The sequence below is a fragment of the Lonchura striata genome, chromosome 28 (assembly GCF_046129695.1).
Source record: "Lonchura striata isolate bLonStr1 chromosome 28, bLonStr1.mat, whole genome shotgun sequence".
In the NCBI taxonomy this organism is placed as follows: Eukaryota; Metazoa; Chordata; class Aves; order Passeriformes; family Estrildidae; genus Lonchura; species Lonchura striata.
Genome location: NC_134630.1, coordinates 7,222,766 through 7,249,988, shown reverse-complemented (window position 1 = coordinate 7,249,988; position 27,223 = coordinate 7,222,766). Strand labels below are relative to the sequence as shown.

Here is a 27,223-nt window from a genome sequence, read left to right as displayed (position 1 = left end):
CCGCCCCGGGCACTGAGCAGGGCACAGGAGGCTCCAGGGAGGATTTCTCCCCAAGGGAGGGTTGGGAAATGGGTTTGGAAAGAGGAAAAGCTGAGCGGGGCAATGGGTGAAGCGTGGGGTCACTGCAGGGAGAAGCTGGGCTGAAACCAGTGAGCACACCCTGAATTTGGGATGGTTTTGACTCAGTTTCAGACTCACCACTTTGGATTTTTATCATTTACTCTGCTAATTATGGGGGGAAAAAATTGTGGAGATCCACTGTGGTTGAAATCCTGATTTCTAAACCCATCCCTCAAATTTTGCAGCTCAAAAAAACTCTTCCAAGGATGCTGAAAGTCCCCAAATAGTCAAATCCTTTAAATGGTTAAATTCTCTTTTCCTTCCCCAGCTCACCTGCTCGGTCATTTCCTCCTCCCAACCCAGGAGAAGTGGGAAAGGGAATCCTGCCCAGCACAGGAAATATATTTGTATTTTTGGATACAACTCCTCATTTCTATTCTAGGAATCAACAGACTTGCAACTGTCACTGATAATTAACAAAAAACCCAAAAAACAAAACCTCTTCATCATTATCATTGAAATTACTTTAAAAAGATCAATTAATAATTAAAATATTAATGAAGAATTGACTTCAAAAGGATCCTCACATGAAAAAAAATTGCTGTTTTAAAGGAACGGAAACAAAAGGGCTTCTGGAAATATTCCCATAAAACACGGGATGGTGGGGCTCAGCACAGGGAATTCCATGAGAGGAAAAGCATAAAAACATTTTTAAAAATTTTAAACATTTAAAAAAATTTTTAAAAATTAAAAAAAAAAAAATTAAAAATTATAAAAATACCCCAAAACCAATGCCAAAAAACATCAAGAACAGGACATAAAGGTCCTGTAACTAAACACAAACCCCGCATGTTTTTGTCCATGTAATACAAAGGAGCCAAATTCCCTCTGGGAAATAATTCCCCAAATCCCACAATTTTAGGGCAGGTGGCTCCTGGAAATATTCCCATGCCACAAGGGATGCTGGGGTTCAGCACGAGGAACTCCAAATGCCCAAAACATTAAAAAAATCAAAATTTAAAAAAAAAACCATAAAAAAGACCCAAAACTAAACCCCCAAAAAGCAGATTTGGGCATCAAGAACACAAGCTGAAGGTCCTGTGGGTAAACACAAACTCCCCGTGCTTGCACCCCCTGGCAGCCGGGGGCTCACGGCGCTGGCAGAGCCGATGCCCGGCTGGGTCAGGTTGGCAGCCGGGCTCCCGGCAGTACCCTGGCACTCCTGGCAGTACCCTGTCAGTCCCCTGGCACTCCTGTCAGTCCCCTGGCACTCCTGGCACTCCCGGCAGTCCCCTGGCACTCCTGTCAGTCCCCTGGCACTCCCGGCACTCCCGGCAGCACCCTGTGAGCCCCACAGCCTCACCGGCGCTGGCGGAGCCGATGCCCAGCTGGGTCAGGTTGGCAGCCAGGCTCCTGGCAGTACCCTGGCAGTACCCTGGCACTCCTGGCAGTCCCCTGGCACTCCTCTGGCACTCCTGGCACTCCTGGCAGTACCCTGTCAGTCCCCTGGCACTCCTGGCAGTACCCTGTCAGTCCCCTGGCACTCCTGGCAATACCCTGTCAGTACCCTGGCACTCCTGGTACTCCCGGCAGTACCCTGTCAGTCCCCTGGCACTCCTGGCACTCCCGGCAGTCCCCTGGCACTCCTGGCAGTCCCCTGGCACTCCTGGCAGTACCCTGTCAGTCCCCTGGCACTCCTGTCAGTCCCCTGGCACTCCTGTCAGTCCCCTGGCACTCCTGGCACTCCCGGCAGCACCCTGTCAGCCCCACAGCCTCACCGGCGCTGGCGGAGCCGATGCCCAGCTGGGTCAGGTTGGCAGCCAGGCTCCTGGCAGTACCCTGGCACTCCCGGCAGTCCCCTGGCAGTACCCTGTCAGTCCCCTGGCACTCCTGGCAGTCCCCTGGCACTCCTGGCACTCCTGGCAGTACCCTGGCACTCCTGGCAGTCCTGGCAGTACCCTGGCACTCCCTGGCACTCCTGGCAGTACCCTGGCAGTCCTGGCACTCCTGGCAGTACCCTGGCACTCCCTGGCACTCCTGGCAGTACCCTGGCACTCCTGGCACTCCCGGCAGTACCCTGGCAGTCCTGGCACTCCTGGCAGTACCCTGGCACTCCCGGCAGTACCCTGGCACTCCTGGCACTCCTGGAAGTACCCTGGCACTCCTGTCAGTCCCCTGGCACTCCCAGCAGTACCCTGTCAGTCCCCTGGCACTCCCGGCAGTACCCTGTCAGTTCCCTGGCACTCCTGGCAATACCCTGGCAGTACCCTGGCACTCCTGTCAGTCCCCTGGCACTCCTGTCAGTCCCCTGGCACTCCTGGCAGTACCCTGTCAGTACCCTGGCACTCCTGGCAGTACCCTGGCAATACCCTGGCACTCCTGGAAGTACCCTGGCACTCCTGTCAGTCCCCTGGCACTCCTGGCAGTACCCTGTCAGTCCCCTGGCACTCCTGGCACTCCTGGCACTCCTGGCAGTCCCCTGGCACTCCTGGCACTCCCGGCACTCCCGGCAGCACCCTGTCAGTCCCCTGGCACTCCTGTCAGTCCCCTGGCACTCCTGGCACTCCCGGCAGCACCCTGTCAGCCCCACAGCCTCACCGGCGCTGGCGGAGCCAATGCCCAGCTGGGTCAGGTTGGCAGCCAGGCTCCTGGCAATACCCTGGCACTCCTGGCAGTACCCTGTCAGTCCCCTGGCACTCCTGGCACTCCCGGCACTCCCGGCAGCACCCTGTCAGCCCCACAGCCTCACCGGCGCTGGCGGAGCCGATGCCCAGCTGGGTCAGGTTGGCAGCCAGGCTGCCCGCGCTGCCCGAGCTGCTGAGGGCAGGGAAGGGCGCCTCCTCGGGGTCCAGCGGCGTGGGCAGCGGCGAGGGGAAGTGGATGTTGCTGAGGTCGGGCAGCGAGCCGCCCGTGCTGTGCGCGGCGGGCACCAGCGCCGCCGTGCCAGCCTCCTGCTCGGCCGACGGGAAAATGCTGCGGGGACACAAACAGCCAGCGCGGGTAAAAGAGAGGCTTTTAGCAAGGTGTTTCTTTTTTAAAAAATCCCGCGTTAAATTGAAATTTTATTAGGGTTCGTTGGGATTGTTGTTGAAAATTTATCCGAGTTTTTTAGGATTTCAATTAATATTTTATTCACATTTTTTTATTTTAATTTTATTAAGAGTCGTTAAAATTGGTTTGAAAATTTTATTCGAGTTTTTTAGGATTTCAATTAGAATTGTATTCACATTTTTTAATTTTAATTGTATTAAGAGTCGTTAAAATTGGTTTGAAAATTTTATTCGAGTTTTTTAGGATTTCAATTAGAATTTTATTCACATTTTTTAATTTTAATTGTATTAAGAGTCGTTAAAATTGGTTTGAAAATTTTATTCGAGTTTTTTAGGATTTCAATTAGAATTGTATTCACATTTTTTAATTTTAATTTTATTAAGAGTCGTTAAAATTGGTTTGAAAATTTTATTCGAGTTTTTTAGGATTTCAATTAGAATTGTATTCACATTTTTTAATTTTAATTGTATTAAGAGTCGTTAAAATTAGTTTGAAAATCTTATTCAAGTTTTTTAGGATTTCAATTAGAATTGTATTCACATGTTTTAATTTTAATTTTATTAAGAGTCGTTACAATTTTTTTGAAAATTTTATTTGCTTTTTAAGATTTCAATTAGAATTTTATTCACATTTTTTAATTCTAGTTTTATTAAGAGTCGTTAAAATCTTAATTTTAAAAATTTTATTCAAATTTTTAAAATTAAAATTTCATTTAAATTTTTAAATTGTAAATTAAAATTAAGATTCTTTAAAATTTTTATTAAAATAGTTTAAAAATTAAATTAAAATTTTATTAATACTTTAAAATTTTTATTAAAATTTTATTCAATTTTTTAAACTTTAAATTAAAATTTTATTAATACTTTAAAATTTTTATTAAAATTTTATTCAATTTTTTAAACTTTAAATTAAAATTTTATTAATACTTTAAAATTTTTATTAAAATTTTATTCAATTTTTAAAACTTTAAATTAAAATTTTATTAAGATTCTTTAAAACTTTTACAAAAATTTCATTAAGATTCTTGAATTATTAAGATTTTTCTTAAATTTTTATAAACATTTTTTAAGTATTTTGACATTTTTATTAGAATTTTATTAAGATTGTTAAAGTTTTATATTAAGGTTCTTTAAATTTTTACTCTTACTCAAATTGTATTAAGATTTTTTTAAGTTTTTATTAAAATTTTAACACGATTTTTACAGATTTTTATTCAAATTAATTAAATGCATTTAAGCGGAAAATTTCATTTGGAAGATATTTTTCACCTTTTTAAAACGCATTTATCAGGAAACATTCATTAAGATGAGGTTTTGAGGGTTTTAAATGTATTTAGCAAGAGAAATTAATGAAGAAGGCTTTTTAAAATGTATTTATCAAGAAAATTTAATTAAGACAGCTTTTTAAGCTCTTGGAAATGTTTTTAACAAGGAATTCTATAAAGGAGATATTTTTGACTTTTTAAAATGCATTGAACAAAGAATTCCATAAAGAATCTATTTTTACAAATATTTTTCTAAAGTTTTTTTTGTAAGACTATACTTTTATGTACGATTTTTTATATTTTTCACGTATTTTATAATATTTTTTTCTATTTTAACATATTTTAATACCTTTTTTTATATTGATATTTTTATTTCTGGCCCTCAGAGGGTTTTGTTGTGTACCCAGAACCTTCCCAGAAAATTCCAAAGCAAGAGGAAATTCCATCCCTGGTTTTTCTTAGAGATTTTGGTGATTTTAAATTAAAATTGCTGAGGACTCACTTGATTCCTGGAACTTCACAGGATTTAGGTCTCGACGACCCAGCCTGAAATAAAAAGAGAAATATTTCAAAATAAAGATGCTGCTGGAGGATATTGCCTCAGGGATATTTCAATTTATCCGTTTAATTTCAGCATTTCCGTGTCAGATCTGGCAGCCCTTAGAAGATATTTATTATTTTTATCTCTTAAAAGATATTTATCTTTTTTATTTTTGCTTTATTGACCCAACAAATTTGAAATTTCAGGAGTTTCCTCTCATACAAGCGAGGTTGTGTTCACACCCTTCTGCTCTAATGTTTATTTTTTTTTTTGTTTAAACACATCATTTCATCTCCAGCCTCACGTATGTTATTAATTAATCATTAATTTATCTGAAATCTGTCCAGAAAAATAACATTTCCAGCCTTTGAAATGTGCAATTCCCACCTTTTTAGTGTCCCAGGCTTGCTTCGAGAGGTTTTTGTCTGCATCAGAGGTGGTTTCTTCCATTCCAGGGACAGTCAGCAATAAAACTAAATAAAAAATAAAAGATTAATCATCAAAATAAATTTAGAATAATTTTTAAAAATTAATAAAAATAATCAAAATCGTTAAAATCATTTTAAAACCATTCATAATCAATAATCTTCAGCTCCTTGGAAGTTGAACCTATGGGAAAATCTTAAGTTTCAATTCACAAGGAATTCTATAAAGAATACATTTCTGAGCTTTATAAAATGTATTTAACAAGGAATTCCACAAGAAAGGTATTTTTGAGCTTTTAAAAATGTATTTAACAAGGAATTCCATACAGAATATATTTTTGAACTTTATAAAATGTATTTAACAAGGAATTCCATACACAAGGTATTTTTGAGCTTTGAAAAATATAACTAACAAGGAATTCTATAAAGAATATTATTTTTGAGCTTTTAAAATGTATTTAACAAGGAATTCCGTACAGAATATATTTTTGAACTTTATAAAATGTATTTAACAAGGGAATTCCATACAAAAGGTATTTTTGAACTTTATAAAATGTATTTAACAAGGAATTCCATACAAAAGGTATTTCTGAGCTTTTTAAAATGTATTTAATTAAAAAAATTCATGAAGAAAAACTTCTAAACTTTTCGAAATGTTTTTAATAAGGAATTCCATAAAGGAGATATTTTTGGGCTTTTAAAACTGTATTTAGCACGGAATTCCATAAAGAATATATTTTTGACATTTTAAAAATGTTTTTAACACTAATATTTCATTAAGAAGTTTTTTTTTATGCTTTTTAAAATGTTTTTAACCAGGAATTCCATAAAGAAGATATTTTGATGTTTTTATTTCTGGCCCTCAGAGGGTTTTGTTTTGTACCTAGATCCTTCCCAGAAAATTCCAAAGCAAAGGAAATTCCAAAGCAAAGGAAATTCCATCCTTGCTGAGGATTTGCCCGATTCCTGGAATTCCGCAGGATTTCGGTGTTTGCTGGGTGCGTGTGGAAGGATGAAATTCGGGAATTTGCTTTAGGATCGGGGCGTTTGAGGGCTGGGAAAGGCCTTTGGGATGAGCAATTCCCGATTTTCCTGAGCTGGAGCTGGAGCAGGGCCCAGCAGAGGGCACCAGAACTGAGGGTGCCAGAGCTGCTCCAGCCTGGAATTCTTCTGGGATCCTTTGGAATTGTTCTGGAATCCAGCCTGGAACTGTCCTGGGATCCAGCCTGGAATTCTTCTGGGATCCTCTGGAATTGTTCTGGAATCCTCTGGAACTGTCCTGGGATCCAGCCTGGAATTATTCTGGGATCCTCTGGAATTGTTCTGGGATACTTTGGAATTGTTCTGGAATCCAGCCTGGAATTATTCTGGGATCCAGCCTGGAATTGTTCTGGGGTCCTCTGGAATTGTCCTGGGATCCTTTGGAATTGTTCTGGAATCCAGCCTGGAATTCTTCTGGGATCCAGCCTGGAATTGTTCTGGGGTCCTCTGGAATTGTTCTGGGATACCTTGGAACTGTTTTGGGATACCTTGGAATTGTTCTGGGATCCTTTGGAATTGCTCTGGGATTCTCTGGAATTGTTCTGGAATCCAGCCTGGAACTGTCCTGGGATCCAGCCTGGAATTCTTCTGGGATCCTTTGGAATTCTGGGATCCTCTGGAACTGTCCTGGGATCCAGCCTGGAATTATTCTGGGATCCTCTGGAATTGTTCTGGGATACTTTGGAATTGTTCTGGAATCCAGCCTGGAATTCTTCTGGGATCCAGCCTGGAATTGTTCTGGGGTCCTCTGGAATTGTTCTGGGATACCTTGGAACTGTTTTGGGATACCTTGGAATTGTTCTGGGATCCTTTGGAATTGCTCTGGGATTCTCTGGAATTGTTCTGGAATCCAGCCTGGAACTGTCCTGGGATCCAGCCTGGAATTCTTCTGGGATCCTTTGGAATTCTGGGATCCTCTGGAACTGTCCTGGGATCCAGCCTGGAATTGTTCTGGGATGCTTTGGAATGGTTCTGTGATCCTCTGGAATTGTTTTGGGACCCTTTGGAATTGTTGTGGGATCCTCTGGAATTTTCCTGGGATCTTCTGGAATTGTCCTGGGATCCTTTGGAATTGTTCTGGGATCCTCTGGAATTTGCCTCCTCCCTGGGGATCCCCCAGGCATAAACCGGAGGTGAAGCCTCTGCTCCTTCCCTGTGTGTCCCTGACTGGGATTTTGGGAATTCCTGCTGCTCCAGGAGCTCCAGGAGAGCTCAGAACTCGGCACTGGAGTCCCAGGGCAGGAATGACAAATTCCGGGGCTCAGGAAAAACCTCTCCCTTCGTTTTGTGGCATTTCTCCCTGGATTTCAGCACCCAGGAGGGTGAATGTGACCCAAGTGCTGTGCCACAGGAAGTGCCAGCACTCCTGAATTTTATAAAAAACCCCCCAAAAAAATATGGTTTGGAGCCCAAACCATTCTTATAAAATCTTATCATTCTTATAAAATTCTTATAAATCTTTTTATCTTTTTCTTTTTCTGCTCACCTCTTTTCTGCTGCATGTCCTGCGACCCTCCTGAAAAGGATTCCTGTTGAGCTGGAGTCATGGTGCTCTGGTGCAAGGCAGAATCAGAGTTTGTCCTGAGAGAAAGCAAAACCCACAATATTTTTATTGTCAGCTTCACTCAATAAAAGAATTTTCCTCTCAGATAAAAACAACAATTCGGTAAAACCTCAATATTGTGTATTAAAACCCAAAACTCTCTATATGGCAGCAACCAGGCAGAATTTCCTTGTGAAACAATTAATTTGCAGAACAATTAGTTCAAGTTTGAAGAGCGATTGTTTCAATAATGGGATTGAGAGGAACACAGGATAAATTGGTTGCCCTTGTTAGAGCAGAGTTTTATCTGCTTTGTTCAGATTAAACAAGATCAAATAATGCCAGTTTAAGCTGTTTAGCCATACTTTGGTTATTGTGGTGGTTAAAACAAACATTCCTGGCTGGGAGGAGGAAAAGGAATGGTTCAGGATGTTGTGGAGATGGGAATTTCCATGGCCAGCACAACTCAGGATGAAGTTTGTGAGTGTGGCCACCCTCAAAGTGTAACTCCGTGTTCCTTCCCTCTGGAACATGCCCAGCCCAGTTTCTGCACCCAGAGAAACATCCAAGTTTTGGGCTGTGCCTGGGAACATCATTTTTAAGGATTTTTACAGATGAAGGATTTACCTTTCCAAAGGTACCATTACATCAGAGTATCCCTTGCAGCCACCTGGATTTTAAAGCTCATCTAACAGGAGCGGTGCTGAACTGCAAGCTGAGTTGGTGACTTTGGAAAGGCAGAGCTGCAAGCTGCTGCAGGCTCAGAGAACAGCCCCAGGAGTGGCACCCACCTCCTCCAGCTCGTGTCCGACGGCGGTGACAGGTACACCGTGCCATAGGGGCAGCTGTCCACGTGGGCCAGGGTTAAGGCAGCAACACTTCCCACTCCAGCAGGACTTCTCTTCCCAAGAATAATTCCAATTATCCCGTCAGAACCACTCAACTCACAGATTCTCTACGGGGAACTGTAAAAGGATCTCAACCCAAAGTGTTATTTGGATTGTTGGGATGTCTGAGCAGTAAAAAATCTTCCCTCCTTTTCCATGGGTTTAAGTGCTGGTGCCTCCGCCCTCCTGTCACACACCCCCTCCAGCCCCAGCTGATTTTAAACCTGTCAGAAAGGCTCGGCTCATCCCCATCCAAACGGCAACAGCCCAAACCAGCCTGTGCTGGAATGCACCAGGAGCTGCAAAGGAGAACCCCGGGCTGGGCTTGCTCAGCTCTGAGGGAAAATCCATTTCCCCAGGACAGCCCTGACCTTTCCAGGAATCCTGGAATGGTTTGGGTTGCAATGAGAGGACACAGAGTTGACAGAGTGCACCCAATCCCACTGTCCTTGTCACCCTCAAATGTCCCCAGACCAGCTCTGAGGACACCACTTGGCACTGCTGTGCACTGGGACACTGAGCTGTGACCAGAACATCCACCCAGTCAATTCCTGACCCACTGCTCCACCCTTCAAGCCCAGTTTAGGCTGGATATTCCGTGGGACAGAGCCAAATGCCTCACACGAGCCCAGCTGAGGATGGCAGCAGCTCCATCAGAGAAAGCCACCAAACTCACAGGGCACCTGTGCCCTGTGTGAGCCCTGCTGGGTGCCCCGATCCCGCAGCTGCACGTGGGTCATGCCCACGGGAGGCTGAGCAAAGCTGAGCCCTGACTTTACAAACAGCAGCTGTTTTGGGAACACATCATGGATTGGGAAAAGTGGGGAAATGGAGCTGGGAAAAGCAGGGAAATGGAGCTGGGAAAAGCAGGGAAATGGAGCTGGGAAAAACAGGGACATGGAGATGGGAAAAGGAGGGACATGGAGCTGGGAAAAGCAGGGAAATGGAGCTGGGAAAAACAGGGACATGGAGATGGGAAAAGGAGGGACATGGAGCTGGGAAAAGCAGGGAAATGGAGCTGGGAAAAGCAGGGACATTGAGCTGGGAAAAGCAGGGAAATGGATTGGGAAAAGCAGGGACGTGGAGCTGGGAAAAGCGGGGACATGGAGCTGGGAAAAGCAGGGAAATGGAGCTGGGAAGTGACTGTGCTGCTGGGGGAGAGGGAGGAGAAGGGACCTGTGGTGGTGAGGCACCCATGGGGAGCAGAGGGGAGGGATGTTGGTGGTGAGGCACCCCCAAAATGCAGAGGGGAGGGATGCTGGTGGTGAGGCACCCTCAGGGAGCAGAAGGGAGGGACGCTGGTGGTGAGGCACCCCCAGAGTGCAGAGGGGAGGGATGTTGGTGGTGAGGCACCCCCAGAATGCAGAAGGGAGGGATGCTGGTGGTGTGGCACCCCCAAAATGCAGAGGGGAGGGATGCTGGTGGTGAGGCACCCCCAGAGTGCAGAGGGGAGGGATGCTGGTGGTGAGGCACCCTCAGGGAGCAGAGGGGAGGGATGCTGGTGGTGTGGCACCCCCAGAGTGCAGAGGGGAGGGATGCTGGTGGTGAGGCACCCCCGGAGTGCAGAGGGGAGGGATGCTGGTGGTGAGGCACCCCCGGAGTGCAGAGGGGAGGGATGCTGGTGGTGAGGCACCCCCGGAGTGCAGAGGGGAGGGATGCTGGTGGTGAGGCACCCCCGGAGTGCAGAGGGGAGGGATGCTGGTGGTGAGGCACCCCCAGAGTGCAGAGGGGAGGGATGCTGGTGGTGTGGCACCCCCAAAATGCAGAGGGGAGGGATGCTGGTGGTGAGGCACCCCCAAAATGCAGAGGGGAGGGATGCTGGTGGTGAGGCACCCCCAGAGTGCAGAGGGGAGGGACGCTGGTGGTGTGGCACCCCCAGAGTGCAGAGGGGAGGGATGCTGGTGGTGAGGCACCCTCAGGGAGCAGAGGGGAGGGACGCTGGTGGTGAGGCACCCCCAGAATGCAGAAGGGAGGGACGCTGGTGGTGAGGCACCCCCAGAATGCAGAAGGGAGGGACGCTGGTGGTGAGGCACCCCCAGAGTGCAGAGGGGAGGGACGCTGGCTGCCCTGCTCCCAAGGATATCTGCCGGCCGTGCTTGTCCACGGAGAGCGGGCGGCGGTGGGGCGAGCCCAGGCGGTTCCGCTCCCGGTACACTCTGTCCACCAGCCCGTGGTGCCGCGTGGTCCTGCTCGTGTCCAGCGCCGACGACTGGAACGGGGTCTGGGAGAGACACAGGGGTTAGACAGGGAAACAGCCCCAGCCTGCCCAGAGCCTCCTCCTCCTCCTCCTCCTCCTCCTCCTCCTCCTCGTGTGCCAGGCTGGCTCGCTCCAAGGAATCACTCGAAACGAGAGGTGCTCTTTGCGTGGTTTTGTTTTTCCTCCGACAGCTTTTTTGGGAAAGCTGCCTCCTCCAGAGGGGCCATGCTGGAGCTGCCTCACAGCCAGGCAGCCCTGGTGCCCCGGGCTGAGGTGGCAGGAGTGCCAGCCGCTGCCACATGCCCTTGGTGCAGCATGCAGGGTGCACGGGAGGAACATGCCGACATCCAGAGCCCAGGCCAGGGCAGGGGATGCAGGGAGGAGCTGCACGCTGAGCTCAGCATTCCCCAGGCCACGCTGCCTGCTCCCAGGCTGCCTCTCACCCCTCCTTGCAGCAGATTTATTTGAAGGGGACACTGAGAGAATGAAAAGAAAAAGAAAAGCAGTTTCCTTCCTCCTCTGTCGGATGGTTTTGAAGTGATTTTCAGCTCCTTCAGTGACCCGAGGTGGGACGATCCCACCTGGACTCTTATCTCACCGACATCCTGAGCAGATGAGCTCAGGAGGATGGCAGGGGAAGGACAGGGAAGATGAATTCCCAGGCTAAACTGGAAAACTTTCACATTTTCCACAGCCCTTCCCAGGCTGTACCGGGGGGACAAAGGAAGTACCGAGGGGTCAATCTCTGCTCGTACTCCACCAGCAATTTATGGGTCTCCAGGGAGAAAAATCCTCCCCAGCCCTGCACTCGCTGCCAATGTGAACAGCTTTGCTGAGTCCCTCAACACCATCTGTTTGGAAATCCAAAATTTCCTCCTCCATTCAGGTGCTGCACGTGGCAAATGCACTGTCCTGTCTGCCAAGCCCTGAAACCATCTGGCTTCCACATTCATCCCTTTTTTCTTCTTTTTTTTTGCTCTTCTTTTTTTTTTCCAAGTGTCAGCTTTGGCTGTTGAAAAGATTATTTCTATAAAGCTTTGCATTTATTTTGAAAGACTTTGTTTGTATGAACTTTTTAAAGAGTCTTTCTACTATTTTAAACTCTTTTCTCTTCAGCAAACATTGGGCTCCTCACCCTCTCTGCACACACAGGCTGTGTTAACAGAGCTGCAGAGGGGCTGTGGTGTTTATTTTCTCATTTCAGGGCCAACATTTTATATGCAGCAGAATATTTAAGGCAACAGGGGACTAGAAAGGAGCACAGTGACTTTTTACAGGACTTCAAATCATGAGGTTTGTTCTTCACTTCCTCACTTGGCTGAGAAATCTCAAACAGAATCTCAATTTTAAGGGTTTTAAATTCAAACACGGTGCTTTAATCTCTGCTGCGAGCCCTGAGCAACAATCCCCACACACAAGTGGGAATATTCATCATTCCAAAGTGACAGAAGGTCTCAAACTCCTCCTTTTTTCTGTTGTTACAACCCAAAAGGCAGCAAAACTTGCAAATACGTGCTTGGAAGGTCAACAGGAAAAGCAATTTCCTATGTCAGTGGTGTCAGCACAGCGCTGCTAAAAAAGGAGCAGCCAGCCCTGAGCACAGGGCTCACCTGGAATTTAAAGGGAAGCCAAAGCATAAAATTATAAAGACAAAAAGTTCCATGTAAAAACAGCTATTTCTTAGGATTTTACCTTTTATTGGCATGATTTCCTTGTTAAAAACACCATCAAAATCTCATTTGAGTGCAGCAGCGGCACAAATAACGTAGAATGTGTCCCAGATCAGGGCTACAGTTTATGGAAAGAGGGATTTTGGGACAGTGCTGTTCCCTGCCTTTCCAGGAACCCAGATCCCAAAAGAATCCTGAATTTAGGGGAACAGAAAACACCTGAGGAAATGGGTATCACCTCCAACGGGTCTGGCTTCTCTCAGCAACCTTCCTACAAAATTTATTTAGGGCCAAACAGCAGGACAATGTTCCTGGATTAAAATTCCCCATCTCTGCAAGGCAGCAGATATTTAACTCTAGGGAAAAAAAATGGATTAAAAGCAATTAATAGATATGAGCATTGATTGTATTTGGGGAAAATGAAGAACTAAAAGAGTTTCACTCCCCTGAAAAACATTCAAGGGTTTGAGAGCAGCCCCAAAACCCCCCAAACCATGAAAAAAGCAGCTCAATACAGACAGGAAGGAAAAAGCTCAGCGCTCTCCAAGCGTCCTTTTAGGATTTCTTGGGAAATAAACCCAGGAGAGGTGGATGAGGGGGAAGGAGGAGTGGTACCTACTGCTGGTTGGTATTTTGGTGCCTCCTGGTGCCAAGCAGGATTTGGGAATTCATTCTGCCCTTCCCCATGGATTTAAACATGCAGGCTGAGTGCACATGCTCAGAGATCGCTGAAACCACAGGCCAAGACGGAATAATCCACCAGCTGCACCGAAGAAACCCCCCAAAAAAACCAGAATAACCACATGACAGCAAGTCCAGGGAGTCTGCACAGGAATTATTTGCATGTTCCAGACTGGGATGCACGGCAAAACCTGGATTTGTGTGGCAGCCCTGCAGTCCTGTGGAGCTGGGGGTGAACCAAATAAATCCTGTGTGCAGCACAGCGGGTGTGCAGAAATACGTATCCACCTGGGCAAACAGGACCAGTCCTAAATACGTATTTGCACAAACCTAAAAACTTGTTTACCAAAGAGACAGGAACTGCTCCAAAGGCTTCAGCCAGAGCTCCGTTGTGCTGCAAATCAAAGAAGCAGAAGATGCTCAGACACCAACGCTCTCAGCAGGCACAACCACCCAGGCTCTGCCTTCACACCACCCCAGAGCCGTGCTTGGGAAAACCTGGGAAGATTTTCCCCCCTGCTACAAACACATGGGGTTGTTTTGTTGCTCGTCACCATTTGTTATCTGGAACAATATCAATTTGGGGGTTTTTTTTAGAGTGTGTGTGGAAAAAAATACAGCAAACCCCAGGGTTTAAGGATAGTTTGTTTCTGTCTCCTCCTCCAGTCATTCATAAATTTTTTGAATATTCACTTTTCAGCAGTCAGGATTAAAACAGTCCAGGTAAAAACCACCAGTGATGGCCATCAAGCATAGAAATACTGAAATATTATTGTTTAAAAGGAATTTTTAATCCCCCTAACAAAAAGCTGAAGAGAAAAGCTTGAACAGAGCAGACATTGTGGAGTAGCACTGGGGACTTCAATCCGCTACAAACCTCTGCTCTGGATTCCACAGGGAATAAAAGATCAAAATAGACTTTTGCCTCTCCTGTGGCACAAAATTCAAGGCTTTAACCTGCCCAAATTCAGCTGTCTGCACCTATTTCAAGAAGCAGTTAGAGGAGGTCAGCAAGAGTTTCTCCATCTTTATTAAACAGCCTTCATCAGAAAACCACAAACTGCAAAATTTCCTTCCCACCACATCCTCGTGAGCTCAACCGTAACTCTGACTGCTCAAAGAAGGAAAACTGATGCAGAAATGTTCATTATTTTGGCCACTCTAAATCAACTAAATGTGCAAATCGGGAGTCCACAAAGGATCCACCAACTAATCCTGTCCTTGGACAACATCCCCTGTCCAAACATGCTTCACACAGCAAAATATTCACCTGAAATTCTGATTTTCTGTTTAAGGTGCATCGTCCCTGGAGTCACAAAACCCAGCCAGGACATTCTTACATTTCATTTCCAGCCAGCCCAAAAAAAAAGTGATTATTCTGATACCACTTTGTGTCCCACTGCTCTTCTCCTCTCCCAAAATTCCTCCCACAGAACATGCACATCGATTCCTCCACCCCCCAGCCCCAACATCATCTTTATTTCCTCCCATTTTGCTTTGCATTTACAGCACCTTGCCAGATTTCATCAGGAATGGCATCTCTCAGAGTATTCCTGACCCCCAAAGCCTCACAACCAGGGACAGGAGAATTAAAATCTACCACAATCAACATCAAAAACACCCACACATCCCAACCCCACCCCAAGTTTTTAAATCAGGGTGCTGCCTCCTGAACCAGCAGCTGCCTGGGAGGGCACAGCAGCTTCTAAGCCCAGAATTCATCAGCAAATCCAAGGAAAAAGCCTCTGAACTCACCTGGAAGGGGAGATCCATGGCACTGTTCCCAATCTGGTTCACATTTGGCAATGACCCCCCATAGTACTGGCCACGGCTCTGCCCCAGTTGCAAATATTGGGTTTTCTGCAGCTGTAGCTGAAAGAAAAGCAGGAAGAAAATACAATTTCAACTCTTACAAGCAGCACAAGTTGACACTGTGATCGCTGAGAATGGAAAGCATTAAAAGGCATCAATCCAACTTTCACAAAGGAGGGTCGACCTTCCCCAGCAGGAAAAGCCCTGGAGAAAGGACAGGGAGAGATTTCCAAGGAAAAGGCAAAGCCAGGTTTTCAAACAAAGGACTGAGAGGTTCTCACAGAAAACCCCTTCGGCCAAGGAATAACCAAAGCACCACCAGGAATTCCCCGTGGGCCAGGTGCACACGGGTGGTCTGCAGAGCTGCCCTGAATTCCAGGCATCACTGCCCAGGAAAATATTCCAGGTGTCTGCCCAGAGCTGGAGACATTGCTGGGATGCTGAGGGGTGCTCAGGGATGTTCTGGGGTGCTCAGGGATGTTCAGGGGTGCTCAGGGTGCTCAGAGGAGCTCAGGGATGTTATGGGGTGCTCGGAGATGTTCAGGGGTGCTCAGGGCTGTTATAGGGTGCTCAGGGTGCTCAGGGATGTTCAGGGGTGCTCAGGGATGTTCAGGGTGCTCAGGGATGTTCAGGGGTGCTCAGGGATGTTCAGGGTGCTCAGAGGAGCTCAGGGGTGCTCAGGGCTGTTATGGGGTGCTCAGATGAGATATGGGGTGCTCAGGTTGTTCAGGGGTGTCCAGGAATTCCCAGGGATGTTCACGGGAGCTCGGGGATGTTCAGGGGTGCTCAGGGACGTTCAGGGGTGCTCAGAGGAGCTCAGGGGTGCTCAGGGCTGTTATGGGGTGCTAAGAGGAGATATGGGGTGCTCAGGGATGCTCAGGTTGTTCAGGGGTGTCCAGGAGTTCTCAGGGATGTTCAGGGGTGCTCAGGGTGTTCAGGGATGTTCAGGGGTGCTCAGGGCTGTTATGGGGTGCTCAGAGGAGCTCAGGGGTGCTCAGGGATGTTATGGGGTGCTCAGGGCTGTTATGGGGTGCTCAGAGGAACTCAGGGGTGCTCAGGGCTGTTATGGGGTGCTCAGAGGAGCTCAGGGCTGTTATGGGGTGCTCAGAGGAACTCAGAGGTGCTCAGGGCTGTTATGGGGTGCTCAGAGGAGCTCAGGGCTGTTATGGGGTGCTCAGAGGAGTTCAGGGGTGCTCAGAGGAACTCAGAGGTGCTCAGGGCTGTTATGGGGTGCTCAGAGGAGCTCAGGGGTGCTCGGGGCTGTTATGGGGTGCTCAGAGGAACTCAGGGGTGCTCGGGGCTGTTATGGGGTGCTCAGGGTTGTTGTGGGGTGCTCAGAGGAACTCAGAGGTGCTCAGGGCTGTTATGGGGTGCTCAGGGTTGTTGTGGGGTGCTCAGAGGAGCTCAGGGGTGCTCAGGAGTGCTCAAGGATGTTCAAGCATGTCCAGGGTTGCTCCAGGTGCCCACCCCACACTGCCAACACCCAGGCAGGGTTGCAGAGAAAAGGCCCAGCCTGTTTACTCCAGGCCAACACTTCGGAGTATCCATGGAGGATCATAGAGTATCCATGGAGGATCACAGAGTATCCATGGAGGATCACAGAATTCCAGAACAATGTGGGTTGGAAAAGTGACCTTAAGGATCATCTCACCCCAGCCCTGCCATGGGCAGGGACCCCTCCCACCATCCCAGGGACCCAGGGGCAGCCACGGCTGCTCTGGGAATTCCATCCCAGGGCCTCCCACCCTCCCAGGGAGGAATTTTATATTGGAACAGTCCCTGAGTACAAGCTCACCCTGAGGACAGCTCACGCACTTTCCTGACATTCAAACAATTCCTAGAAAACTCAAAGACTCTCCATGCAGAGAATTTCCCCCAGAAGGCAGCAATTTCCAACTGCACAGAATCTCTGGGCTTGAGCTGAGGGACCAAAGTAATCCCTGACTTAGGAGTGACTCTGGAGATGAAACCTCCCCATGGAATGCCAGGATCAGGAAAACAGCTCCGAGGTCCTGTCCAGCCTTTGCCAGGATGCTCCAAAACCTCAGAGCATAGGGCAAGACACCTCCCACAAAGTGGTTGAGGGCAGATAAACCCCTCAGCCTGAAGATTTGTAAAATATTCCCAGTTTTCCCTATCAAATGCCTCGGAAAGGTGCCATGTGAGGAGCAGGAAAGGCCCCTTTGCTTTTCTTGTGCAATATTTTGCCACGCAATTCCTGAAGCAAGACATGAAATTAGAGAAACCCTGTGTTAGTATCACTTAATGAGTCACAGCCCCTCCAACTCAGAGCACAAAAAGCACAATAACAGAACTAGCTGTGCTTTTTCCCTGGCCCCTGCATATGTTTTTGTTGTTAAAAAAATAGGAAAAAAAAAAAAAAAAAAAAAAAAAAGCCTTGTTTGGGATTTGGGCCAAACATTGAAGTAACTATTTCAACAGGTGTTGGTTTCCTTTCAAGAACCTCCAAAAGGCACCCAGGGAGGAGGGGGTGGCTTTGTGTTTCTTTTAGGATTTTGGGTTTTTCTCAGGATATTCCCACCTCAAAGCAGCACAGTCCAGGGAGGTCAGGAGCATTTATCTTTGTGCTGCACTTGCATGGAAATGAGGCAAGCCCAGAGCTGGGGAAGCGGGCTGCTCGGTGATTTGAGCAGGATGGAGGCTGCTGGAGCTGCGTGCCAGAAAGGAGAGCAGCGACTGCTGCAGCCCATCAACAACTGCCACTCCCAATCTGGGGGATCAAGTGGAAGCAGAGCAGGATTTGTGTCCTGAGCGCCTCCAGCTCCGCCTTTGGAGCTGGAAGAAAACGCTGGTTGAATGTGAGGAGCTGGAAGGAAACTTCGTTTGAATCTGAGGAGCTGGAAGAAAACTTTGGTTGAATGTTAGCAGCTCGAAGGAAACTTAGTTTGAATCTTAGGAGCTGGAAGAAAACTTAGTTCGAATCTTGGGAGCTGGAAGAAAACTTCGTTTGAATCTTAGCAGCTTGGAGAAAACTTTGTTTGAATCTTAGCAGCTTGGAGGAAATTTAGTTTGAATCTTAGGAGCTGGAAGAAAATTTTGTTTGAATCTTAGCAGCTTGAAGGAAACTTTGTTTGAATCTTACGAGCTGAAAGGAAACTTTGAATGTTAGCAGCTTGAAAGAAACTTTGGTTGAATCTTAGGAGCTTGGAGAAAACTGGTTGAATCTTAGGAGCTTGAAGAAAACTTTGTTTGAATCTTAGGAGCTGGAAGGAAATTTAGTTTGAATCTTAGCAGCTTGAAGGAAACTTTGGTTGAATCTTAGGAACTGGAAGGAAACTTTGGTTGAATGTTAGCAGCTTGAAAGAAACTTTGTCTGAATCTTAGGAGCTTGGAGAAAACTTTGGTTGAATCTTAGCAGCTTGAAGGAAACTTTGGTTGAATCTTAGGAGCTTGAGGGAAATTTAGTTTGAATCTTAGGAGCTGGAAGAAAACTTTGCTTGAATCTTAGGAGCTGGAAGAAAACTTTGGTTAAATCTTAGGAGCTGGAAGAAAACTTAGTTTGAATCTGAGGAGCTTGAAGGAAACTTTGTTTGAATTTTAGGAGCTGGAAAAAAACTTTGGTTGAATCTTAGGAGCTTGCTGTCACTCCAGCAGAAATCAGGAGTGAAATCAGCTCCAGTTTTTCCCTTCTCTGCAAACAAAAAAAAAAGCTGCAAATTTCTCTCAGATACCTCAGTGGGAAGCAGCATCAAAATCCAGAATAAAGTTTAGGAAGGGACCTTAAATATTATTTAATTCCACTATGCCAGGGTGCTCCAGCAGGCCTTGGACACTTGCAGGGATGGGAAATCCACAATTTCTCTGGGCACTCTGTGCCAGGGCCTCCCCACCCCTCAGGAAAACAGATGCTGGGACCAAAATGAAAATTCATTTTTCCTCTCCATCCACCCTGCGAGGAGGAGCAGGTACATGGCACAACTGGGGATGAGGATTTGAGAGAGGGGTTTGAACTGAAAAGAAAATAACAAAAAGGAACAGCCTTTTCTTAACAGAAAAATTCCAATTACTCTGAAAACGTTAACAAGTCCCAGGGCAGCCCCAGGGTTATCTCCTGGGGCTGGATTCAATTAGTGCCATTTGCATTCTGGATGAATTAGACAGGGGAGGATGATAAGGAATTACTGAGTGCTCACCAGATTTATTAATTTCGTGAACACCAGAATTTCTGGTGGCTCTACACTGCAGCTTTTCCATTTCTCTGTGGTGTGGCCAAGAGCAGCTCCCTGACAGCTGAAAATATTGCAAAATATCCCAGCTCCTTCCCAAGGAAGCTTTTGGTAAGGAAGCAGCTTTTGCTTGTTAAACCACTTTATTTCTGCTTGGTTTTCTTGTTCTTTTCTTCTTGTGCGTTTTTTCTTATTCTGAAGAAATGCTCCCCAAACACCAGGTCCAGATGGAATCTGTAATTTTCCTTCCACCAGCCTTTCTCTTATTCTACTTAACTTTAAATCCTCTTTTTTTTTTTCTTTAAAATCCAATTTAATCATGAAAAATCACATAATTGACGTGAACATTAATATAAAATACATCAATTTTTTCATTTGGGTTACCATTTGCTGGACACACAGCTGTGTTTGTACGGAGAGATTAAAGTTCTACAATTAAAAAAATAATAAATAAAGACAGAAACAAAACCCTAAATACAAATCCAGTTTTTTCTACAGATTTTCTAATATGCTGATAGGAATTAAATGAAGCATTTATTAAGAATGCAATACTTCAAGTTACTGAAATTCTTCCCTGAAAAATTCGGAGTAAATTACAAATTTGTGCGCAGAACCCACTGGGAAGTTTGGCAGTTTTGGCTTTGTCAATCAACCCAAATCCACAGTAAAGGTTTTTCTAAAAATGCCTTTTTTAACAGACAAAATGTGGACTGCCAGCACGATAATAAAAGGGTGGAGTGTCCGTTTGATAAAACCCCAGATATCTGATGACTACAGGAAGCAAAGATTTGGTGATAACAGCTTTTGCACTGCCTTGCAGTTTCCACGCCGAGCTTTCTTATAATTTCATTTTTTACCCTTAAAAAAAACCCTTCTCCTTTAGCACCTCCAGCCTAATAAGCAGCAAAACCAGCGCAGATTAAAATTAGAAAAGAATTATTAAAGCTTAATTAGGATTTAGTGGGAGTTTTAGAGGCTGCATGACTGGGAAATCCCGTTGTGCCAAGCTGGGTTTGCTTGGACAGGGATGAATTTCCCAGGAATTCTCACCTGGAGCAGCCAGCCCTGCTGCAGGATTTGGGATTTGGGATGTCAGGAATTTGTCAGAGGGGAAGCAGGAGAAAAAGAGGCTCCCCAAATCCTGGGTTTAAACAGCAAATCAAACAAACCCATCCCAGGGGAGTGGCGCCTTCAAAGGGAGATTCCTCCCCATTCATTGATAAGAAAAGCAAATAAAAGTTCAAAAAGAAAGAGACCTTAACAGCATTTAATGATTGGGGGTTAGATTTAGTGGCAGCCACCAGCTACAAATCACATTAATCCTTTAATTATTTCTAAGGTGCCAAAAACCCTCCCAACACCCAGACTTTGGCTTCTCAAGGGAACCTGTTTCTGTTAACAGTCCAAAATTCACATTCAAATTTGAATTTTAAAAACTCAACGCTTGCTGACTCAAATTATTAGTAAAATTTGAGTGGCAATGAATAAACATTGAAAATAAAAATGAATGAACATTGAAATAACTGCTGGTTTGTGAGCCCACCCTCCCTGAAAACTGCCCGGGGTTTCTTTAATGCAGTGAGGAAAGAATCAGAAATGAGTAAGAGAAAATCCTGGTAAACCAAGGAAAAAGGAATTTCTGTGTTGGCCACACTTTTGTTAATTCCAGCCGGTGCCTCTCCACATCCCCGAGCTGAAAATTCAAATCAATAATGAGCAGACACAAAGTTCTGAGCACAGAACAAGTTCCAGGGGGAGAGGAGTTGGTTTTAGATCCCAAACTGGTCCCATCCCAGGGATTCTCCTGGGAAATGGGAATAATCCCAGCAGGGGGAGTTGGGATTTTTTGTTCTGCAACTCCTCACAGTCCCTCCCTGCAGGTTTAATTCTCCCATCAGCAACTCAAAGTTTGAGTGGAGCTCCAAGCCTGGAGCAATCCAGGGAAATTGGGGATAAATGAAGATATTCCAAATATTCCAGCCACCAGCACCTCTGGATCCCACCTAGGGAGTGAGGATAAATGAATTAAAATATCCTGCTGCTCCCAGAGGAGATGAATGAAGGCTGGGAAGACTTTTGGACTTTTTAGTCTCTATAATGCTTTTAAAGCTTGGGTGAATACTGCTTGTTTTTATAATTTTATCATGTTTTGGATAATTTATTGCAAATAATTACAAATACTTCCATTATTTACATGTTACTGCTATAAATTCACTCACGCTGTTATCAAATATTCAATAGGTGGCTGAAGAGATAGATTTGCAAGTTTAGCTTTTTATTCTAATTTCCCATGTAATTAAAAAATAATATTATGAGATGTAGTAACAGCAATATTTGCACCTCAGCAGGCAGCTGTAATGTGTCAATAATGGAGTTTATCTTCAATGCCCTGATAAACGAGGGGGAATAAATCTTATGGTGCAAAGCCACATGTTTGAAATTGTCTTTCAGAGAAAGGAAAAGGTGTGATAACAGCAAACCACAGCTCAAAATCTGTGATAAAACACCCTGATCCTCTAGGAAAGGGCTTGAGCCAGAGGGAGATAAAAGATATCCGCAGCTCCAGCTGCTGTCAGCTGGGAGATAAAAAAGGGGCTCTGAAACCCCAGCAGTGCCCCAAGGAGCCCCTGCAGCTGCTGGAAACCTCTCCAGAATTTGGGCAGAACTGCAAATTCCGTGCCCTGACAGAGGAGCAGGAGGCGATGGAGTGGGTTCGTGACAACCTGAGCACCCTCAGGATTCCCACCCTCTGGATGCGGGGCTCAAAGCAGGCTGGGTTTGGGAATAATGCACATTTCAGGGTCCCGGAGGAGGAGGGAAGGGGAGGCAGAGCAGCTGCCGGGCTCTGCCCAGCCCCGGGGGCAGGATGAGGAGCAGGGCAGCCCTGCCTCTCCCTGCCCGGGCTGTCACACTCGGCAAGAGGCAGATTTCCAAAGTCACCCATTTCCTGCGCTCTCCAGCCCTGCTCCAAGAGCAGCAGAGCTCCAAAGGCGCAGCTGTTCCTCCCGGGAAGGAGGGGAGAGGAAATGAAGGCTGAAGTTGAGAGGAAAGGGATAATCCACAGCGAGAGCAGCTGCTCTGCCTGCCTCGCCTGGGACCTCAGAGATTCCAGCAGCAGCTTGGAACAAAATGTTTTGCAACGGGTTTGGGGGGGGTGTGTTTTGAATTTCCAGGGTGTTTTTAGTTGTCATGAAAGTGAAGATTTGAAGGCTGGCTCCGGACAGGAGCGAGGACAAGCCCAGGGAAAGTTTCCCTTGTTGCCTGTGCCAATCCTTGCAGGGCTCCCGAGGATCCCGGTGTCCTGGAGCGATGGATTTTGCAGGGAATGGGGCAAGCAAAGCCAAAACAGGAAGCCAAATGTCTACGGAGAAACAAAGTGAAAATTACCCCGAAAAACTGCAGACATATGGGATGAACTGGATGTGACCCCCCGGCTCGTGGAACTGCTACATCATTGTTTACTCCTCCAGCACCACAAGTGTCACTGCAGCCACTTCTGAGGATTTGTTCCATTATCCCATCGCCCTGTCAGGACACAAACACGGCTCTGGGGCCAAGCAAACGCAGCCAGGAAGAACAAAAATGCAGGAAAAGGCCAGAAAAAAAAGCATTTTTGTTGGTTTTTTTAGTTGTTTTTTTTTTTTTTTTAAAGGGAAGGAAGCTGTTGTAATATCTTGGAATTTAGCAGCCACAAAAGAGCAGCAGTTTTGTTGCTGCCACCGAGACACTTCCCAAGCAACTCCTTGCTCAGAGCTGAGCTGAGAGCACCAGGCCAGCCTTGATTTTCAGGGATTTTAATTTTCCACCACTAAAACACCCACATCTTCTCCAAAACTTCAAAAATTAACAGCTAAACATGAGGTGACACCTCCAAGGACCAGGAGCAAAGGGAGAGCAAAATCCTCCTCTTCCATCTCCTGGAATGAAACAGGAGCTCCATGGAAAAATAAACTGGGATTCAGAAAAAGCTGTTTTCATCATGAGAGTAATAAAAACTGCCAGGCACAGGGAAGGGCACAGAGAGGCAGCTGACCTGAGACTTTGTAAATCTGATTATTTTTGAAGTTACCTGATAGCACTGCTTCAATCCTGCACTTCCAGTGGCTTCCCAGGAAAATCCTGAGGGCTCAAAGGCTGCAACACCTGCAGGAGGCCCCTGCACTGCTGAAAAACCTCTCCAGAATTAATGCAGAACTGCAAATTCTGTGCTCTGACAGAGGAGCAGGAGGTGATGGTCACCTCCAGTCTGTGATATCCTGAGCAAGGCATTCCCACCCTCTGGATTTGGAACTCAAACCACTCATTTTTGCAGGCTGCATCTCCAGGAAGCAGAGAATTGGGAGGCAAGGATCCCTTCTTCTTTGTTATCATCAAACTTTGGGCACTTGGGTGACTTCTGGAGAGCAGGAGACAAAGCAAACCCAAAAAAACAACCCCAAAAAGGAACCCCAAAAAGGAGAGACAGCCCTACCCCACACAGCTGAGGTGCAACACAGCACTCACTATAAAACAACCTAAAATAAATTTCTCACAGAAAAGTCTGACTTAAAGGGACCCATTAGAGTTAACTTAAAATAAATTTGTTGCAGACTACACTGAGTTAGAAGGGACCCATTAGGATCAACCTAAAGTAAATTTATGACAGAAATGGCTGAGTTAGAAGGGACCCATCAGGATCAAGATAAACTGAATTTATCACAGAAAGGGATGAGTTAGAAGGGACCCATCAGGATCAAGCTAAACTGAATTTCTCACAGAACAGGCTGAGTTAGAAAGGATCCCATCAGGATCAAGCTAAACTGAATTTCTCACAGAACAGGCTGAGTTAGAAAGGATCCCATTAGGATCAAGATAAACTGAATTTCTCACAGAACAGGCTGAGTTAGAAGGGACCCATCAGGATCAAGCTAAACTGAATTTCTCACAGAACAGGCTGAGTTAGAAAGGATCCCATCAGGATCAAGCTAAACTGAATTTCTCACAGAAAGGGATGAGTTAGAAGGGACCCATCAGGATCAAGATAAACTGAATTTATCACAGAACAGGCTGAGTTAGAAGGGACCCATCAGGATCAAGCTAAACTGAATTTCTCACAGAACAGGCTGAGTTAGAAAGGATCCCATTAGGATCAAGCTAAACTGAATTTCTCACAGAACAGGCTGAGTTAGCAGGGACCCATCAGGATCCAGCCCAATTCCTGGCCACGCTCAGGACACGCCAAGAATCCCAACTCAGAACTGCAATCCAAAGAACCCTTTGCTAAGAGCATTCCAGCCCAGCAGATTCCATTCATGAGAGCTGAGCTGTTATTGATCAGCAGAGCAGGAATCAGCTCAGATTCCATTCACAAGAGCTGAGCTGTTATTGATCAGCAGAGCAGGAATCAGCTGAGCCCTGGCCAAGCCCCAGCGCTGCACTTGGAGCACTCCAGGAGAGCCAATTATTACTCATGAGTTCATGTTTTCTTCACCTTCCTGTTGAAGAGATTATTTAAGACCTCAAATCACTTAACTGGATTGTTTTGTCCTCTTATGAGTCATCTCCAAATTCCAAGGCCCCATTAGATTCTCCTTCAGGAGCTGCAAGCAGCTCCCCAGCTCGCCTGAGCCATAAAACCGTGAGGAAACGGGGCTGTAAAAATCACCCGGGCTCGCAGCTCTCCCCCAGCTGCCTCCTCCAATTCCTGTCAGAGTGCAAAGATCTCACACCCCAACACTATTTACAGCCCCCAAAATCCACAGCACACTCTAATCTTTTTTTTTTTTTTTAAAGAAATAAGAAAAAGACGATTTTTTTTTTTTTCACAAGAAAAATCAATTTTCTCTTGTGAACCCAAAGAAAACAAACCAGAAAGAGGAGAGGACAGGGGAGGTAATTTAATGCTGTGTTTATTTTTTATTCCTTATTTCTGTTTTGTTTCTTTTCTAATCTCTGAACAGTAAAAACAGAGAAAAACTGCATTTTTCCCCCCAAAACAAATGAATATGAATCATTGGGTGGCCGAGGGCAAAGAATCATTAAGAACGCACCTTGCAGGATTTAAATAAATAAACAAAGCCATAATAATAAAGCATTAAACTTAATGCAAAGGCTGCGACTCGGTGTTTAAAAGCACTTTTGCTATTTCTGGTGAACAAAGGTTTACTGTTTAAAACTTCACAGTCACAACTGAGCAGCAAAAACAGGATACAGCAAACTGGAGCCTTAAAATAGTGACTATTCTTCCGAGTTGTGCTCTATCGCCGGGCAGGGAGCCAAGCAAAGCTACAACAGGCACCCAACCTGATTTGAGAGCTTTGGAAATGAAAAAGCCAAACCTGATTTGAGAGCTCTGAAAATGAAAAACAAACCCCAGCCCCTGGCAGCTCGGAGTGGCACCTCCTTCCCCGCCAGGCTTCCAGCGTGGATGCTGCTGGTAACTCAGCAGAGCAGAGGAGAGGCTCCTGCTGGAAGCTTCTTTATTATTTTATTATTATTATTGATATGCAGAAGGGAAAGAATTCTTTTTGGTTCTATTTAGATGGAGCTCGACACTCTGAAAATGTTGTTTATTTTTGTGAGTGTTATTAGGTAACAATGAATTGTGCAGAGAATTGGGAGGCGAGGATCACTTTTCTTTGTTATCGTCAAACTTTGGGCACTTGGGTGACAAAGGAGAGCAGGAGACAAAGCAAACCCAAAAATGGACCCCCAAAACCAACCCCAAAAAGCAGAGACACAGCCCTGCCCCACACAGCTGAGGTGCAATGCTAATTACTACAAACCAACCTAAAAATAAACAAATTTATCACAGAAAAGGCTGAGTTAAAAGGGACCTTCTTTCTTAAAGCAAATATTCCTTCTGAGCAGGGAACTGATGGAGAACGCCAGGAAACATTCGTCCAGCTTCAATAAAAAGCTCCTCAACCATCCCCATCCCTCCTATTGAAATGCCTCAGAAAAGTTGAAATAAAAGCAGAGATGCCCTCATTAAGGAAGATGAAAATAGCTTTTATGTTCCATTTTTTATTTTTAGCTAAAGAAAGAAAATTCAGTTATGTAACCCTACAAGTTTCGTAAATTAGGAGCCAAGCAGGGCATGTTTGCACTCTTTGGGGTTCAGGGCCACCTCACTCTGCCCTCAGAGTGGCCAAAAGCTACAGAAAGTTGTTTGTGGCTTGAAAACGTGGCATCAGTCAACCCTTCAGGTACCAAAAATATCCAAAATATCCTCAGAGTCCAAATTCTTCGAATGCAAAAGGCTCATTCAGCACAATCATCTCCCTGAACCAGAGGCAAATCTAATTACAAGGAGAAGGTCAATCAGACATTTGAGTCTGAGCTGGCTGCTGGAAACTTGTGCAATATTTAAGATATTAAATAAATATTAAATCAGATATTTTCTAGCCCTCTTGCTGCCAGGAATCCAATCCACACCGAGACTCTGCAAAGAATCAAAAAGTGAGAAGTCAGGGTATGAAACAATCCCTGCCTTCCCTTCTCCCACGGAGGTTTTTTACTCCTTTAATCCAGCTTACAGATGTTGAAATCCCACTTTGAGGCTCCAGACCTGGAAAAATCTCCTGCACAGCTTCACCAGCTGCTCCTCCAACAGGTCTGAAGAGGCCCCATCCTGTCACCAGCAACTGCTCCTCTGTCTGAGGTGGGAGCTATCACCATCTGCCTGGAAATTCATATTTTTTGGGATATCAACTCCAATTCCCTCCCCTCCGAGACCTCGGCCGTCCAAGGAAAATAATATTCACATAAATAGTAATAGCTGGGTACCAGAATTAATTGAGAATTCATCTGACAGAGCTGCAGTGTGCAGTTAACACATCTTACTGCTCTGGAGTGATAAGTAAGCAGAGGAAAACCACCAGCG

At 45.7% G+C, this 27,223-nt stretch overlaps 1 protein-coding gene across 5 annotated transcripts in view; it reads right to left on the bottom strand.

Annotated features, from left to right (window-relative positions):
- Window positions 1–27,223, bottom strand: part of CRTC1 (CREB regulated transcription coactivator 1) — a 53,401-nt gene that overhangs the window by 18,541 nt on the left and 7,637 nt on the right. For 3 of the 5 annotated variants that reach the window (XM_077788863.1, XM_077788859.1, XM_077788860.1), the window contains exons 2-9: window positions 15,116–15,232; window positions 13,707–13,754; window positions 10,896–11,033; window positions 8,717–8,778; window positions 7,869–7,963; window positions 5,304–5,389; window positions 4,878–4,921; window positions 2,810–3,033 (exon numbers count right to left, since the gene is read on the bottom strand). In XM_077788863.1, the coding sequence (XP_077644989.1) occupies window positions 2,810–3,033; window positions 4,878–4,921; window positions 5,304–5,389; window positions 7,869–7,963; window positions 8,717–8,778; window positions 10,896–11,033; window positions 13,707–13,754; window positions 15,116–15,232 (814 nt within the window). The remainder of the gene's footprint in view (window positions 1–2,809; window positions 3,034–4,877; window positions 4,922–5,303; window positions 5,390–7,868; window positions 7,964–8,716; window positions 8,779–10,895; window positions 11,034–13,706; window positions 13,755–15,115; window positions 15,233–27,223) is intronic. The other 2 variants (XM_077788861.1, XM_077788862.1) reach the window with 1 other exon arrangement.